This window comes from Monodelphis domestica, chromosome 1 (genome assembly GCF_027887165.1).
Source record: "Monodelphis domestica isolate mMonDom1 chromosome 1, mMonDom1.pri, whole genome shotgun sequence".
Lineage (NCBI taxonomy): Eukaryota > Metazoa > Chordata > Mammalia > Didelphimorphia > Didelphidae > Monodelphis > Monodelphis domestica.
In genome coordinates, this window is record NC_077227.1 from 89,691,701 (window position 1) to 89,708,992 (window position 17,292).

The 17,292-nt window shown below is 37.9% G+C and overlaps 1 protein-coding gene across 3 annotated transcripts in view; it reads right to left on the reverse strand.

Annotated features, from left to right (window-relative positions):
* Nucleotides 1-17,292, reverse strand: part of DMBT1 (deleted in malignant brain tumors 1) — a 91,668-nt gene that overhangs the window by 61,139 nt on the left and 13,237 nt on the right. For all 3 annotated transcript variants that reach the window (XM_016427572.2, XM_016427574.2, XM_016427573.2), the window contains 7 exons: nt 14,850-14,903; nt 11,932-12,249; nt 9,860-9,886; nt 6,972-7,001; nt 5,752-5,808; nt 3,077-3,394; nt 1,000-1,026 (listed from right to left, as the gene is read on the reverse strand). In XM_016427572.2, the coding sequence (XP_016283058.2) occupies nt 1,000-1,026; nt 3,077-3,394; nt 5,752-5,808; nt 6,972-7,001; nt 9,860-9,886; nt 11,932-12,249; nt 14,850-14,903 (831 nt within the window). The remainder of the gene's footprint in view (nt 1-999; nt 1,027-3,076; nt 3,395-5,751; nt 5,809-6,971; nt 7,002-9,859; nt 9,887-11,931; nt 12,250-14,849; nt 14,904-17,292) is intronic.

Genomic DNA, 17,292 nt, shown 5'->3' on the forward strand with positions numbered 1-17,292 from the left:
ATAACCTTACCTTCTGTCTTGGAGTCAATGCTGTGTATTGTCTCCAAGGCAGAAGAGTGGTAAGGGCTAGGCAATGGGGGTCAAGTCACTTGCCCAGGGTCCCACAGCTGGGAAGTGTCTGAGGTCATATTTGAACCTAGGACCTTCCTTCTCTAGGCCTGGCTCTCAATCCACTGAGCTACCCAGCTGCCCCCAATGTCTGCCCTTTGATCCAGCCATAGCACTGCTGGCTTTGAACCCTAAAGAGATCATGAGTAAAAAGATTTATACCAAAATATTTGTAGCTGAGCACTTTCTGGTGGCAAAAAAAAATAGAAATCAGGGAATCCCCTTCAATTGGGGAATGACTGAACAAATTACGGTATCTACTAGTAATGGAATACTATTGTGCTCAAAGGAACAATGAACTGGAAAAATTCCATGCGAACTGGAATGACCTCCAGGAATTGATGCAGAGTGAGAGGAGCTGATCCAGGAGAACATTGTACACAGAGACGAATACACTGTGGTACAATGGAATGTAATGGACTTCTCTCTAGAAGCAGTGCAATGATTAAGGACAATTTGGAGGGACTTATGAGAAAGAAAACTACCTGCCATCAGAGGAAGGACTGTGGGAACAGAAAAACAAAAGAAAAACAACTGCTCAATGACACGGGCCAATGGGGATTTGATTGGGGATACAGACTTTAAATTATCACCATAGTGCCAATATTAATGATAAAAAAAAATTGGTCTTGAGCAATGACACATAGAAAATTCAGAGGAATTGGGTGTTGGCTACTAGAGGGGGATTATGGCAGGGCAGGGAAAGAACATGAATCCTGTAAACATGGAAAATATTCTAAATTAATTAATTAACATTTCTAACAATAAAGAACTTATAGTCACAGATATCAGTACACTGAGAGAAGCATCATCTCATTATGGCACTAATGAAATAAGTTTCTTTTAATTTAAAAAAGTAATGATATTGAATAAGAAAGAAATCAGACTTACTGTTGGTTGGTAGATTTGTTGTACTGGCTTCAACAAGAGAGAAAAGGACAAATGGGAATACATTTTAGAGACAAGTTCTAGGTGAGAACAAAAAGTTTATACTCCCAAACCACTAAGAAACTATTAAGGCATATACATAACAGAAATCACAAAGGATCAAAAGCAAATTCACACAATCATAGCATTGAAGATCTGGAAAGAACCCAGAAGCCAACTAGACCACCACATACATTGATGGAATCATGATTACAATAAACTTAGCTCAGGGTTGTTCAGGCTCTTTTTGAAATCCTTAAGTTTTCACTTTTCTGTTTCCCTTTTTATGCTTCTCCAGAGTTCTGGATTGGGTCATCAAATTTCCATTTAAGTTCTGTTTTCTTTTTAGTTAGGAATACCTGGAAGTCTTCCATTTCATAAAATAGAACACTTTTCTGCTGGGGAGTCATGCTCAGTTTCACTGAGTATAGGATTCTTGGTTGTAGTGTAGCCTTCTCTGGTGCTAGAGGTGGGTCTAGCTGTCATTACGCTCTTCAGTGGGCACTTCCAGCATGTGGACCAGCTGGAATCTAGTGGGGAGTCGCAGAGCAGTTTTTCCAACTGAATTCTGCTCCCCCTACTTTATCTTTCCCTGTTGATCTCCTCCCCACTCTGGCCATTCATTATCTCTGGCCATGTGGAAGTGGGGAGGGCTGGCATTAGGCTGCTCCCTTGCTCTGCCATGACTTCAGACTGAACATAAGGCTGCTCCAGGCTCTCGAGTTCCCTTCCCAGAGATCTCAGCGTCTTGGGCTGTTTCTTGTCTGCTGTTTGTTGCCTCAGTAACGCTGGCCTACTGTGGGCTCTACCAACTCCCCACAATGTGGCCCTCACTGGTCTACTCTCCCCTCTCAGCCCAGGGTGACTTGTCCCTCCAGCTTTCCTTTGTCTAGAAGCACTTGATGTCCTATCTTTGTGTATTTGGAGACTTTGGGTGAGCTGAGCATCCATTATCCCACCATCTTAGCTCTGAACATGCATCTCTCCCCACTCTCAAGTCCAGTAAGGCCAAATGAGGGGTCTAGAACTAAGAGCTAAGGGCATTTTACAGAAAAAGCAAGAAATCCATTTTTATTCCCAGCTCTTTGCCCCCTACCAGCAAGATGATCTTTGGCTTCTCCCTTAACATGTCTGGGAATAACTTTCCTCATCTACAGTATGTATAAGGTGGCTTAGGGGTCCTTGCATGATCCTTGGAGCTCTTGTCTTCCTTGAATCTAGATCAGGAAACTGAGTACCATCAATAAAGTGGTTTGTTTTTTTTTATTTTTATCTTTGCAATCAGGTCATTATGTTTGGAAATTGTGCCACCAGGGCAAAGGACCATACCTGTTTCTTTCAACTGAAAGGGAAGGAAGGGTATTTTCCAAAGAGAGCTCCCTATAGAGCACATATACATAATCTCTATCTGATAAAGGTTTTTGATGTCCATAGTGCTTTACCTTGATCAGATTTAAAGGAATATTCCCTCCCTTGAGAAGGAAAAAGAAACTGGATTCTGAACTGTTGGAGGGAAACCTGGCACCTCACGTTCCTTTGAAATTTTCAAGGAATTACCAAGGGATGTATGTGGTAGGATGACAGGATAATACATTTATAGCTAAAAGATGTATTAAAAGCTATCTAGTCTGTCCTTTTCCCTGGGCCTAAGAGGAAAGTGGTCCAGCAGGATGAGGTAACTTGCTGAGGTCCCACAAATGAGACAGAGTCACTGTTTTCAGCTGAGTCTCTGACTCCAAAACTAGGGCTCTGTCTTGCCCTCTCTACCCTTTCTCTGAGCACTCTTTATCTTGAATAACATGGTATTACCAATAGTGAAGGAAAAGGGAATAAACTGCTTTGGAAAGATAACTCAAGTTCTTTTCTGATGTCTAGGGCTCACTGATCCCCAGTCCTCTTTGACTATGGTGAACTTGTGGGCATTTCAGAGGAGGAAAAACTCTCAATGTGCTCAAGAGAAGACTCTCAGTCAGCAGGAAATTGTTCCCCTGGCAGGATCCACTCTAGAAAAGGAGAAACACATGTTTCCCAGGGACAATACCTGAGCAGATGACACTGGCATCTTCAGAATGCTGACAGTTGTGGGAGAGCCACCCATTATGGGGGCAGTTCCACAGGTAGGATTCATATCCAGAACACCGCACATTGTCCATGACAATTCTGCCACTGCCCTGACCAAATCGAGCATTTCCTGGAGCAGACACAGCATATCCACAACCCAGCTGTCTGCAGACAACGTTGGCATCATTCAAATCCCAGTCATCATCACAGACAGTGCCCCAGGATCCTTGGTACAACACTTCAACTCGCCCTTGGCATCTGTCCATTCCATTCACCAGTGACAAAGACAAACTAGAATCTGGTACAAGGAAGGAAGGGGGAGAGAATAAAACCATTTCAGTGTCCTTCCTTACAAATGGAGTCTTGGGGCTTAGAAACTTCCTTAAAGCTCTGGAGGAGGTCAAATTCCAAACTAGGAATCTCCCTTCAGTCATGTCGTGGTCATAAAATCACACATTTAATAGGGTATACCAGAGCTCAAGTGGTAAGGGCTATATCATACAGGCATTACTCCTTCCATTGTTACCCAAGGACCTCATATATTTTTTCTTTAATTGAAGTTAGCAAACTATTGATATGCCAAGCCTCAAGTTCCATGACTTCTCCTACATTAGTTCGTGAAGATCTCAATTGGAATGTTTATTCTCAAAATTCTGAAGGGTTTCACCTTTTCCTGTTTGTTGCATCTTAGTAGGCAGATTTCTTCTCTATAACACAGACTTTATCATGATCTTTTGTTCATGGCCCTGACTTGGTTGTCCCTTGACTTTGTGGATATGATCAAAAATTACCCAAAAATTCTTCTTGTTAAAGAATAGTTTTGAAGGAATTAATTGAAGAAGAAGGAAGGAAATCAGGGGGGAAGGATAAACAAATTAAATAAGAGGTAAATGTTAAGTCCTTAAAAGGAGGGAGAGAAAAATAGAAGATAGAAATGAAAGAAAGCCCCCCAAAAGAAAGAATGAGCAGAAATAGTTTTCTCCCCCAAAATGATGAAATACATTTCTCCTGAAAGACATATAAAATGTGAAAACTAATTTGAATCTCATTTCTCTTGAAATAAAATGCCCATCTCCATGAAAATTCGTAACTGATTTCAGAATAGAAAGCATCGATCATCTGTACACACAATGAAAAAAAAGATGCTAGAAAAATACAAAAGGATTCCTTGAGCCACAGTCTTCCTCCAAGGCCAGAGTCACACTTCCAAAATGGTTCAAACCACCTCACAACAGCTTCCGGGGCATGGTACAGTGGCTGAGAACAGGGAACATGGAACAAGGGGCAATTTATGGATATTCTAGCATTGATTTTCTAGAAATGAAAAACTCATCAGCATTTAAGAAAACATGGAGAACATTGGGTCATGCAGTTAGTTGACCCTGTATGAAAGAATTTATAGCTTCCACTTAATCTCCCATATTCCTATGCGAGAATTTAAACCTACATCTACAAACATAATTTCAATGAATTCTGCAAATTCACAATCTTCTTCCTGTTTTCCACATGAGCACAAAGACCCTGTCCAAAGACAACCTTCACATAATAGCCATGATTCCTTAGAAACATGAGATGATTAGGAAAGCTCCTATCTGACTACTCATGGGTCTCTCATGATTTGTCCCCTAGGTACTTTTAAAAAGGCAAAAATTAAAAGTGGTCATGGGGTCATGAGCTTAAATTCAATCTCCCATCATAAGAAGAAATAATAAGTACTAGTTAGAGCAGGAAATCATTTCCAAAATCTTTCCCACATCATGGTTCATAGTGACCAATTTCACCCAATGAAGGTTGGGTAGGGTGACATGGAGGGAATTATTTGATTTGGAACCAGAGTCTCCATTGAAATACTCATAGAAATATATGCCATCATGCTAAGCATGAGATCTAATGGCAACCACATGCAACATAAAAGCAAAAAAGTAAATATATTCTACAATTCATTGTTAGTAGTGACTAAATGTTCATCTCTAATTAGGGGCAAAAAAGATAAAAGAATAGGCTATAAGAGAGAGCTTATGAGTTTAGTTAATACTGAATTCATATTGTTTTAAATTAAATTAATTTTTAAAATTTAAGAAATTTAAGAAAATTTAAATTAATAATAATCAGTTAATATTGAGGATGACATGATCTATACCGAGATAGCGATATGGACATAAAGAGTATATTTCAAAACTGAGTTAATATTAGATGAGAGGACAGGAGACCAAAAGCCCAAGTCTTGCAAGACTTTATCTTATACCTCCTTATATTCATGAAAGTTGTTCCTTTCTCCTTCAATGTACACTCTCATCATCTCTGACTTTCAGAATCCTTAATTGTCTTTAAGCTGTACTCTCTATTTTGAAGCCATCCATTATCCCTTAATCAGTTCTATCTATCTCAACTTATCTTGTATCCTAACATGCATGAACCAGATATCCTATCAAACTACAGACCCTTTTAAGATAGGGATGGTTGCATTTATGCATTTGTGCTTGTAATCCTGAGCATGGGTGTTGAATACAGGAGGTCTTTAACAAATGTATGTGGAATAAGTTTAATTTAATTGAATCATTTGAAATGTAAAAGATCCTTGTCCCTCTCTACCAATACTTTTTTTCTGTCTAAACCCAAAACAAATTCACAAAATGAAAATATCGAAAAAATTACTTGGTCCAGATGTTGTTGTCTCTGTCGTGAAATCAGTTCTTGGAAATGTTGTTCCTACTATAAGAGAAAAGCATAAATTCAATGAGGGATGAAAGGGTGTCCCCTCAACATCACTGCTCACTCTCCTGTTTACTGCCACAAATATGACCATCAAAAAAACTCCCTCAGAAAGGAGGACACAATATTCTAGGTAAGTAGTGTTTTCTTATCTTTTCTGGGCCTCACTTTTTGGGGGGAGATAATGAGAAGACTGAATTCAGTGCAAATATTGTGGAAATTAAGACATTTCTTTAGTAAGCTGGAACATTACAAGCATCTGTAGAGGGCAATGGAATAGAAGAGCAAGCATAGCAAAGCAAGAGCAAAGCCCACAGAGGAAAGGGAAAAATGACAATGGGAAAAGATGAGATTGGAAAGTAGTAGGATGGGAAAAGAGAAAAAGAGAAGAAGGGAGATTATGAAAGAAAGAAAAGAAGAAAGAATGAAAATCATTGAAATTACAAATTTAAGAGATAAGAACTTGGCAGTTAACTGGTAGAAACCATGGCATCTAATGAAGTACTAAGATTAAAGGCATTAGTAAATCGCTAAAGTAAGTCAAAGTTCACTGTATAGTATAATACTAAGGAAAGAGGAAAGAATGGAAGGAAAGAGGAGAGAAGAATGAGGAGGAAGGAAAAGAGGCCAGGAGACAGGAAAAAGCAATTGGAGACTACATGCGATGAGAAGAGGTGAAAGAAATCAAGAAATCCTGAAATTTATAAACCATAGAAAAGAGAGCTTTACATTGAATCACATAACAATAATAAGATTAATAATATTCAGTAATAAGTATATTTACATAATAATAACATAAAAGTCAAAAATTAAAAAGGCTGAACACAATAAAATAAAAATTGGACATTTTCACATTCTAGGTAGAACTTTCTCTGTACCAATATTTGTAAAACTAAAGGAATTGAAAGAACAAATCCTAACTCAACCAATGGGACCATAAAGAGCCTTTGCCAAAGGAAAGGATCTGAACCCATTTCCCTTCCCAGGCAGATTATTCAGACAGAAACAGTACTACTTTGGACTATATGTTCTTAGCATAGCCTGTGCTCATCTCCTGGGAACCACTGCAGAGAAGAGCAACATCTCACTAGAGCACTAGCAAATGAAGCAGGTATTTTTTTCTCATATGCCATGATACTGAATAAGAAAGGAATCAGACGTACCTGGGGTCGGATAATTTGGTCTGGAGGTAACTATAAAAGGAAGAAGGTTAAATCAGACATGGATATAATTTAGAGGCAGGAATCAAGAGTAAGAACAAGTATATATATATATATATATATATATATATGTACATATATAGACATACATCTCATATCATTCATATTCACAGAATTTGAGATTTTGCAGGGATTCTACAAGGAATCTAGACCAAAGGCTACATGCACAGAATCTATGCTAATATAGCCAACAAATGGTTTTCCAATGTGTCCTTGAAGCCTTTCTAAGAAAGCCACAGAAGGATTGCTCATTTAAAAGGGAGGGTGGCTATCACTGGGCTATACTGGCAGATTGTCTGGCCAGATAAAATTGACTACTCTTACCCACATGACAGTGAAGACTGAGTACAGAGCCCACCTTATCCAAGAACCAGTGCCAGCAAGGGTCAATTGAGAGGCACATGTAAGACATGAGAAACAGGAAACTCAAATTCTGGTCTCTATTCAGTCAGTAAAAAGCTGGTTGAAACTCAGCAAATAAGAGAGTTGGAAAACAGATCCTTCCCTGATCTTTCAAGCTCTTACTTACTATGATTTTTAGATCATGAAACAAAGGACCATCAGAGATGATCAAATGTAAGACTTTATGCAAGATATTATGAAAATGTTAAATCATTATAACTTCATGTGTACATATAAATTTGGACAGTGTCAGATATGACCATTATTAATGTTATAATAGATAACCCTGGAAATAATTAATGGTCTACTTCTGAGAATATTTTGCTGAAGATCCAGACTTCCAACACAAGATCTCCTAAAGTTATCTGACTTCAGGATCTAGACTGTTTTGTAAAGATAAAGCTGACATTGTTTCTGACAAGATCATTCCCATTCTGACAGATTGACAATTTAGCTTTAAGTTGATCGTTGCCAGGAGGGAAAGAGGACAGTCAGGAGGACTACTCCTAAATGCTACATTTTTTTTCCTAGGGAAGGAGATCAATAAGAAGATGCCCTCCATTCAGGTATAGACATACATATGAGAATGTCAGATATTCCCACAGACTTCAAAATCTTGAGTCTGGTGTTTTTGCATGGCCCACAATGCCTCATATTTCATCATTCACAGCTGAACTGTTTTGGGTCAAGAAAGTGATGCCAGGATATCTACTAATTGTTCCAATTCTTGAATGTTTACTATTGTGCTGTGACTCCGAAACTGTCATACATAAGATTGAGTTTAAAATCCTCTTACAAAAAAGTCCCTCACCAAAGACCTGGAGGATGGAACATGTAATCTCAGTGCAACTTTCCTACTCTTCAAATATTCATTATTCCTAGAATATGGAAATGCCATCTGGCTTAAAACTGTACATACGAATTATTGTGAATGTGAGTAGCTGAATACTAATTCATGTGGGATAAACAAGATCATCATTCAGATGTTAATTACATTTCTATAGAAATGTTTTCCTTTCATTTATGGAGGAATAAATTTCCTTCCATTCATATCTCTCTTGGTTGTCTTTTCCTTCATTTCTTTCTTCCCTAACTTCATTGATTTATTCTATCTCCCCTTATTCCATCCTTTCCTTTCCTCTCTCCTTCCCTCACTTTCATTTTTCTTTATCCATTCTTCTTCTTCCTCCTTGTACCCTTTATCCCCATTCCAATAACTCTTTTTTCTAGGCTCAAAAGGCATATATTTTAAACTTATAGTCACACACCAGAGGGAAGTAATGAATGTTAGAAGGGTTGTGGCAGAATTGGCACATTAATACATTGCTAGTGGAGTTGTAAATTGATCCAGCCAATCTAGAAGGCAATTTAGAACTATGCCCAAAGGATGCTACAACACTGCCTGCCTTAAAAAAACAAACAAACAAAAAAAAACCTTACCTTCTGTCTTGGAGTCAATGCTGTGTATTGTCTCCAAGGCAGAAGAGTGGTAAGGACTAGGCAATGGGGGTCAAGTCACTTGCCCAGGGTCACACATCTGGGAAGTGTCTGAGTTCAGATTTGAACCTAGGACCTTCTTTCTCTAGGCCTGGCTCTCAATCCACTGAGCTACCCAGCTGCCCCCAATGTCTGCCCTTTGATCCAGCCATAGCACTGCTGGCTTTGAACCCTAAAGAGATCATGAGTAAAAAGATTTATACCAAAATATTTGTAGCTGAGCACTTTGTGGTGGCAAAAAAAAAATAGAAATCAGGGAATCCCCTTCAATTGGGGAATGACTGAACAAATTACGGTGTCTACTAGTAATGGAATACTATTGTGCTCAAAGGAATAATGAACTGGAAAAATTCCATGCGAACTGGAATGACCTCCAGGAATTGATGCAGAGTGAGAGGAGCTGATCCAGGAGAACATTGTACACAGAGACGAATACACTGTGGTACAATGGAATGTAATGGACTTCTCTCTAGAAGCAGTGCAATGATTAAGGACAATTTGGAGGGACTTATGAGAAAGAAAACTACCTACCATCAGAGGAAGGACTGTGGGAACAGAAAAACAAAAGAAAAACAACTGCTCAATGACACGGGCCAATGGGGATTTGATTGGGGATACAGACTTTAAATTATCACCATAGTGCCAATATTAATGATAAAAAAAATTGGTCTTGAGCAATGACACATAGAAAATTCAGAGGAATTGGGTGTTGGCTACTAGAGGGGGATTATGGCAGGGCAGGGAAAGAACATGAATCCTGTAAACATGGAAAATATTCTAAATTAATTAATTAACATTTCTAACAATAAAGAACTTATAGTCACAGATATCAGTACACTGAGAGAAGCATCATCTCATTATGGCACTAATGAAATAAGTTTCTTTTAATTTAAAAAAGTAATGATATTGAATAAGAAAGAAATCAGACTTACTGTTGGTTGGTAGATTTGTTGTACTGGCTTCAACAAGAGAGAAAAGGACAAATGGGAATACATTTTAGAAACAAGTTCTAGGTGAGAACAAAAAGTTTATACTCCCAAACCACTAAAAAACTATTAAGGCATATACATAACAGAAATCACAAAGGATCAAAAGCAAATTCACACAATCATAGCATTGAAGATCTGGAAAGAACCCAGAAGCCAACTGGACTACCACATACATTGATGGAATCATGATTACAATAAACTTAGCTCAGGGTTGTTCAGCCTCTTTTTGAAATCCTTAAGTTTTCACTTTTCTGTTTCCCTTTTTATGCTTCTCCAGAGTTCTGGATTGGGTCATCAAATTTCCATTTAAGTTCTGTTTTCTTTTTAGTTAGGAATACCTGGAAGTCTTCCATTTCATAAAATAGAACACTTTTCTGCTGGGGAGTCATGCTCAGTTTCACTGAGTATAGGATTCTTGGTTGTAGTGTAGCCTTCTCTGGTGCTGGAGGTGGGTCTAGCTGTCATTACGCTCTTCAGTGGGCACTTCCAGCATGTGGACCAGCTGGAATCTAGTGGGGAGTCGCAGAGCAGTTTTTCCAACTGAATTCTGCTCCCCCTACTTTATCTTTCCCTGTTGATCTCCTCCCCACTCTGGCCATTCATTATCTCTGGCCATGTGGAAGTGGGGAGGGCTGGCATTAGGCTGCTCCCTTGCTCTGCCATGACTTCAGACTGAACATAAGGCTGCTCCAGGCTCTCGAGTTCCCTTCCCAGAGATCTCAGCGTCTTGGGCTGTTTCTTGTCTGCTGTTTGTTGCCTCAGTAACGCTGGCCTACTGTGGGCTCTACCAACTCCCCACAATGTGGCCCTCACTGGTCTACTCTCCCCTCTCAGCCCAGGGTGACTTGTCCCTCCAGCTTTCCTTTGTCTACAAGCACTTGATGTCCTCTTTTTTTGTATTTGGAGACTTTGGGTGAGCAAAGCATCCATTATCCCACCATCTTAGCTCTGAACATGCATCTCTCCCCACTCTCAAGTCCAGTAAGGCCAAATGAGGGGTCTAGAACTAAGAGCTAAGGGCCTTTTACAGAAAAAGCAAGAAATCCATTTTCATTCCCAGCTCTTTGCTCCCTACCAGCAAGAAGATCTTTGGCTTCTCCCTTAACATGTCTGGGAATCACTTTCCTCATCTACAGTGTGTATAAGGTGGCTTAGAGGTCCTTGAATGATCCTTGGAGCTCTTGTCTTCCTTGAATCTAGATCAGGAAACTGGGTTTAATTAAAAAAGTGGTTTTGTTTTTTTTTTTCTGAGCAATCAGGTCATTATGTTTGGAAATTGTGCCACCAGGGCAAAGGACCATACCTGTTTCTTTCAACTGAAAGGGAAGGAAGGGTATTTTCCAAAGAGAGCTCCCTATAGAGCACATATACATAATCTCTATCTGATAAAGGTTTTTGATGTCCATAGTGCTTTACCTTGATCAGATTTAAAGGAATATTCCCTCCCTTGAGAAGGAAAAAGAAACTGGATTCTGAACTGTTGGAGGGAAACCTGGCACCTCACGTTCCTTTGAAATTTTCAAAGAATTACCAAGGGATGTATGTGTTAGGATGACAGGATAATACATTTATAGCTAAAAGATGTATTAAAAGCTATCTAGTCTGTCCTTTTCCCTGGGCCTAAGAGGAAAGTGGTCCAGCAGGATGAGGTAACTTGCTGAGGTCCCACAAATGAGACAGAGTCACTGTTTTCAGCTGAGTCTCTGACTCCAAAACTAGGGCTCTGTCTTGCCATCTCTACCCTTTCTCTGAGCACTCTTTATCTTGAACAACATGGTATTACCAATAGTGAAGGAGAAGCGAATAAACTGCTTTGGAAAGATAACTCAAGTTCTTTCCTGAAGTCTAGGGCTCACTGATCCCCAGTCCTCTTTGACTATGGTGAACTTGTGGGCATTTCTGAGGAGGAAAAACTCTCAATGTGCTCAAGAGAAGACTCTCAGTCAGCAGGAAATTGTTCCCCTGGCAGGATCCACTCTAGAAAAGGAGAAACACATGTTTCCCAGGGACAATACCTGAGCAGATGACACTGGCATCTTCAGAATGCTGACAGTTGTGGGAGAGCCACCCATTATGGGGGCAGTTCCACAGGTAGGATTCATATCCAGAACACCGCACATTGTCCATGACAATTCTGCCACTGCCCTGACCAAATCGAGCATTTCCTGGAGCAGACACAGCATATCCACAACCCAGCTGTCTGCAGACAACGTTGGCATCATTCAAATCCCAGTCATCATCACAGACAGTGCCCCAGGATCCTTGGTACAACACTTCAACTCGCCCTTGGCATCTGTCCATTCCATTCACCAGTGACAAAGACAGACTAGAATCTGGTACAGGGGAAGAAGAAAAGCATTTCCATTTCAGTACCTTTCCTCAGGAATTAAGTCTAACAATCCTTAGGAACTTTTCCAAACCTCAAAAGGACATTTCTAAGGTGGGAAATTTGCTTTAGTAATGTCTCAGTTCCAGAGTAGCACAAGGAAAATCATTCCCGAATAAGAGTAATTAAACCACTCAAATAAAATTTTCAACCTCTCTGTGGCATCCAGGAATGCCAATATGTATTTTTTTGTGGTTAGAGAAGCAGCAGGCTATTCATAATCCAAGATTTATTTTATGTTTGAATTTGGACTCTGACTGTGATTTTGATTTTCCTCACTCTGATACACTACTGTGCTCATGGAACATTTTAGTGACAGCAATATAACGTCCACCACACACATAGACACTAAAGAATAGTCCGATCTTTTTAGTCTCTCCACACATTATTGAAATTACAAGAATATTTTATATATGTAATATATAAATCTATCTATTTTTACATAGAGATAATGGAATGGGTAAAGCAAGAGGAGAAAAGTAAGGAAAGAATAAAAAAGAAAGAGAGAGAGAGCAAACACAGGGACGAATGGAAGGAAGGAAAAGATCTAGAGGAAAAAAATTTCCTACATAAAAAGATAGGAAAATTATTTGTGGAAATATACTTAACATCTGGATGTTGATCCTGTTTCTCCTACATAAATTATTATTGAATTGTTCACATCCAAATGCTTGTGTATAGTTTCATCCTAGATGGCATTTACTCGCTCTAGGAAAAATGAGTATTTGGAAAGTAGGAACTTTACATAAAAATTATTGATTCCACACTCAATCTCTTTGGCCAAGATCACCTTTCTAAGATATTTCAAACTTCATCATGTGCTCCATTGGTTCTGATTCCCAGCACAGTTGTTTATGAGGAATTAGAAAAAAAAAAACAGTAATTGATAAATGTCCTAGTGGTCACATTCTGGACCCAAAAAAGTATGAATAATGGAACAGGTGGCATTTGGGCTATGTAAACAATGCTATGGTCAAGATTTTGAGATCCAAATAAATCTCCTACATTCTCATATGATTGTCTAAAATTACACATATGGCATTGAGACAGTCCTTCAGATGACCTCCTCTATTGCTAGAGAAAAAAATAAATGTGATGCTTATGAACCATCCTCTTGCCTCTGCACTTTCCCTAAAGTTAATTTTTCAATAAGTCAGGGTGAGAATAAACTTGTAAGAAATAAATGTTTCCTTTTTACAAAACAGTCCATATCCTACAGTGGCAACCATAGGTGTCCTTATGGCATGAGTCTCCAGCAAAATATTCTTAGAAATAAAGGTCATCAATCATTTCCAGTGTGATTGATTATAAAATTAATAATGGTAATATTTAATATGAAATATATACATGAAGATAAATTGATTTTAAGATGGCATAGCATTTTGCATATAATATCACATTTGATCTTTACAATAAACATTTAGTGTTGGTGCTCTTAATAGCCCCATTCTAGAAATGAGAAAACTGAGGTCAAGAAAAATTAAGTGACTTAACCTAGGTCATGTAGCTTATAAATGTCTAAGGCAGAATTCCAATTCATAGTCTTCCTGATGTCAAGTCTACCAGTCTATTTAGTTGGCTACCTGATGATGGTATGTTATATTAAGGGGCAAAAATAAGTAAACATGGTGTCCCAGAAGACTTAGTGTTAACCTATTAAGATTTAAAAATACACCAAGACTTTTTGGGGACACACTGTATTCATTAGGAGTTTTGAAGGTCTAGCCCCTCACAAATCAGGGAATCTGATGTAAAGGGAAATGTTTTTGACTCAAGATTTCCCATTGGATTAACTGCACATTGAGAGGGTATTACTTATTCACACCTCTAAACATGATTTGAGCACAGGGAAAATTGCATCCATATTCTCTTCTCTGTGCACCCCGATACTCCTAAAAAAAGGGGTCAGTACTCTCACTGTTGATTCAAAGAATAAAAATCACCTCAGCTTAGATGGTCAGCCACAGAACTTCTATATTTTTTCATGATGAAACAATAGATGTAAGACCCTGCATTTTAGAAATTCTACATTCGAAAGCTATCAATTCTGCACATCAGAAAGTCTTTCAAAAGGGAGATGATTCTACATATGAAGTGAAAGGGTCAAACTAGCTGGTCGTTGAACTTGACACCAAACTGGGCATCCCCTCATGTATTCTCATGAACTATTCTTTCTGACAGTTATTTGCTCCCTCTTCGTGTGTCTCTGCCTTTCAGAATACTTGACTTTTATCAAGGTTCATCTCAAGTGCTGTATCTATCTTAAAGTCTTTCTTCATCTATGTGCCCTTTAATTCTCTATGCCTCCATTTATCTTATATTATTCTTATGTGCATACATCATGATCTGACCCAATTTTATATGCAAATCAGCAGTGACAAGTATATGTCTTGAATATTCTATGTATATAACAAATAAATGAGGTGAAAATGAATTGAACTGATCCGCATTGAAATTTAAAGATGCTCATATATTTCAATCAATCCTTTTTCTGTCTAAATTCATAAGATAGCCACAAAAAGGAAATGGTAAAATAACAAGCATTACCTGTTCCATATATTGATGTGTGCAAAGGTGATGGAGTGGTTGGATATGTTGTTCCTAGAAGAGAAAAATTCTAATTAAATCTCACCTCAAGATTAAATCCTTTTCCCTCAACTTGATTCCTCTTTTCCTTACTAACTACCACAAATATGGGCTTTGGAAGCACTTCTTTAGATTGTCTTTAAGGAAAAGATCATGTTATCATACTCTCTGGGGCTGTTCGTTTTAATGAGATGATTGAACAAGATGCAAATGAACTTGAAATGAAGTCAAAATAAGGTCAGAATAGAACAGTGGAAAGGGTACCAAGAGCCCAAAGAGCTATCCCAACTATATCAGATATTCAACTCCTCTGTTGGATTCAAAGATGTCATATACTTTCTCTGATTAGATCAACAGATTTTTAGTAAATCAATTTTAAAATTTCCTGATTCACCCTATATGAGATACTTGAGGAGTTTGGTATGCTTTTGATTTCTAACACATCTAGGTTTTCCTTCCTTTGCCTACATGGGACTTTAGTGGCAATAACTTTATCTCCAGAATATAATCAGACACTAAGCTGATTCTTTCTCATGGTTATACCTTTCTCAGTCTCCCTACAAAAGTATAGATAGTATCAAAAAGTCAGAAAAAGATATATATGCTCAATCTACAAAAGAATAGAGAAGAAAATAAAAGGGGAAAAAAGAAGAAGGAAGGAACAATAAAGTTAAAGTAAATGAAAAATGAGGAAAGCAAAGAAAGAAATAAGGAGAGAGAAAAGAATGAATGATAGCAGAGAGGAAAGAAAAGTGGAGAAAAGTAATAAAGGAAGGGTAGAATTCTGTGTTTCAAATAATATAGAAAAAGTTTCCTATTTGAGAGCTGATTTGAACCATCCTACTTCTCTTACAAAAAAAATGGCATTGACTTGCTCCCTTCTAGAATGATTCCTGAATGTGGTTTCAGAAGGCATCTGACTTCTCTAGAGTCAATAAGAATTGGAAGGTAGAAAAATTGCATTGAGGATTTCTAGGACTATATCTCCTTGGCCAGGGTCAACCATAACAAGATGGTTCTATCTCATTCTATGACAGATTCTGGAATATAAAAGAAGTGGCAGACACTGAGACATTGAAAAAGAGATTTATGAATATTTAAGCACTCATTTTCTAGATCCCCAAAATTTCACCTCAATGTGATGAAGTATTAAGCCCTATAACATTTTGTCACATATAAGAATTTTGTAGATCCTTAAGGGATCCTTCCTATCCCAGTGTTGACATCACAATTCATCTACACATTTGACAGTGATAAGCAGGGTCTTTATCCCATTTGCCACATGAGTACAAAAACTTTTGGAAATAGGATTCTTATGTGATAGCCATTCCTATAGAGAAAAAAAAAGATGCTTATGAAACCTTCTTTTTGGCTGTCCTCATTTCTCCAGGTTTTATTCCTTGGACTATTTGTGAAAGGTGAAAATTAGAAGGGGTTATTGTCTGTCTCATTTAGAGGTCTGTCTCTCGTTTTATGGACCTAGAAATAAGAACTGAATAGCTCAGAGTTTCTCTTTTGTCAGGAATGATTGTGGGAAAGTCAAAGCCTTTGGTTTTAACTGAGAGAGAGAAATATTGAACTTTTGAATACGTGAGCTTCTTCACTTAGAGAGAGAAAAGAAGTTTGGGTTATTACATTAAATACAGAATAGATTTAGGGAATTGAATATAAAATGCAAAATCAATATTTGAATTTCTTAATGTTTTGAATGTATATTTTAATTTGATAGTATTATGTTACATTTGGATAATGTGAAGTTTATGGTAGATGAAGATTTTTTTTATGAAGATTTCCCACTAGTTGTGTCAGTGACACAAATAGACATGATGCCCAATTTTTCATGATAAATCCTCCAGAGTTACAAAACTAAATTACAAAATGTCAGTTTGCTGAGACCTTAGAAGCCACTAAATGCTCCTATAATTTCTATAAGACTCCCCTTTAAAAGGAGTCATATGGTCTCTCTTTGAAGATCTCAAGTAAAGTTGAGTATACTACTTTCCACATCAGAAAAGACCTTTCCATTGAAACTTGACTGTTTTTAGTTCCTCTGTTTCTATCAAAATATCCTTAGAAACATATGTTAATATCCTAAATTAAACCCTAATATTGACTATGTGATGTGTGTACGTGTGCAGTAGCATATATGTACACACATAAAACATATAGAACAATATATCTATTTTCATATTTCATAATTTTTAGTACTTGTTGAAGGATTCTTTCCTCAAATCACCAAGAGAAGACTAGGAAAAAAATGTGAATTCAAGATGGATTATGGAATAGCAGATATTTGAGAGTGAACATCTAATTCAACTTTCTAACCTATCCTGACTCATGGTCATAAATTAATCAGAGGATCCATGGGGTAAACTGTGACAGCTATCCATAGCTCTCTGCCTGT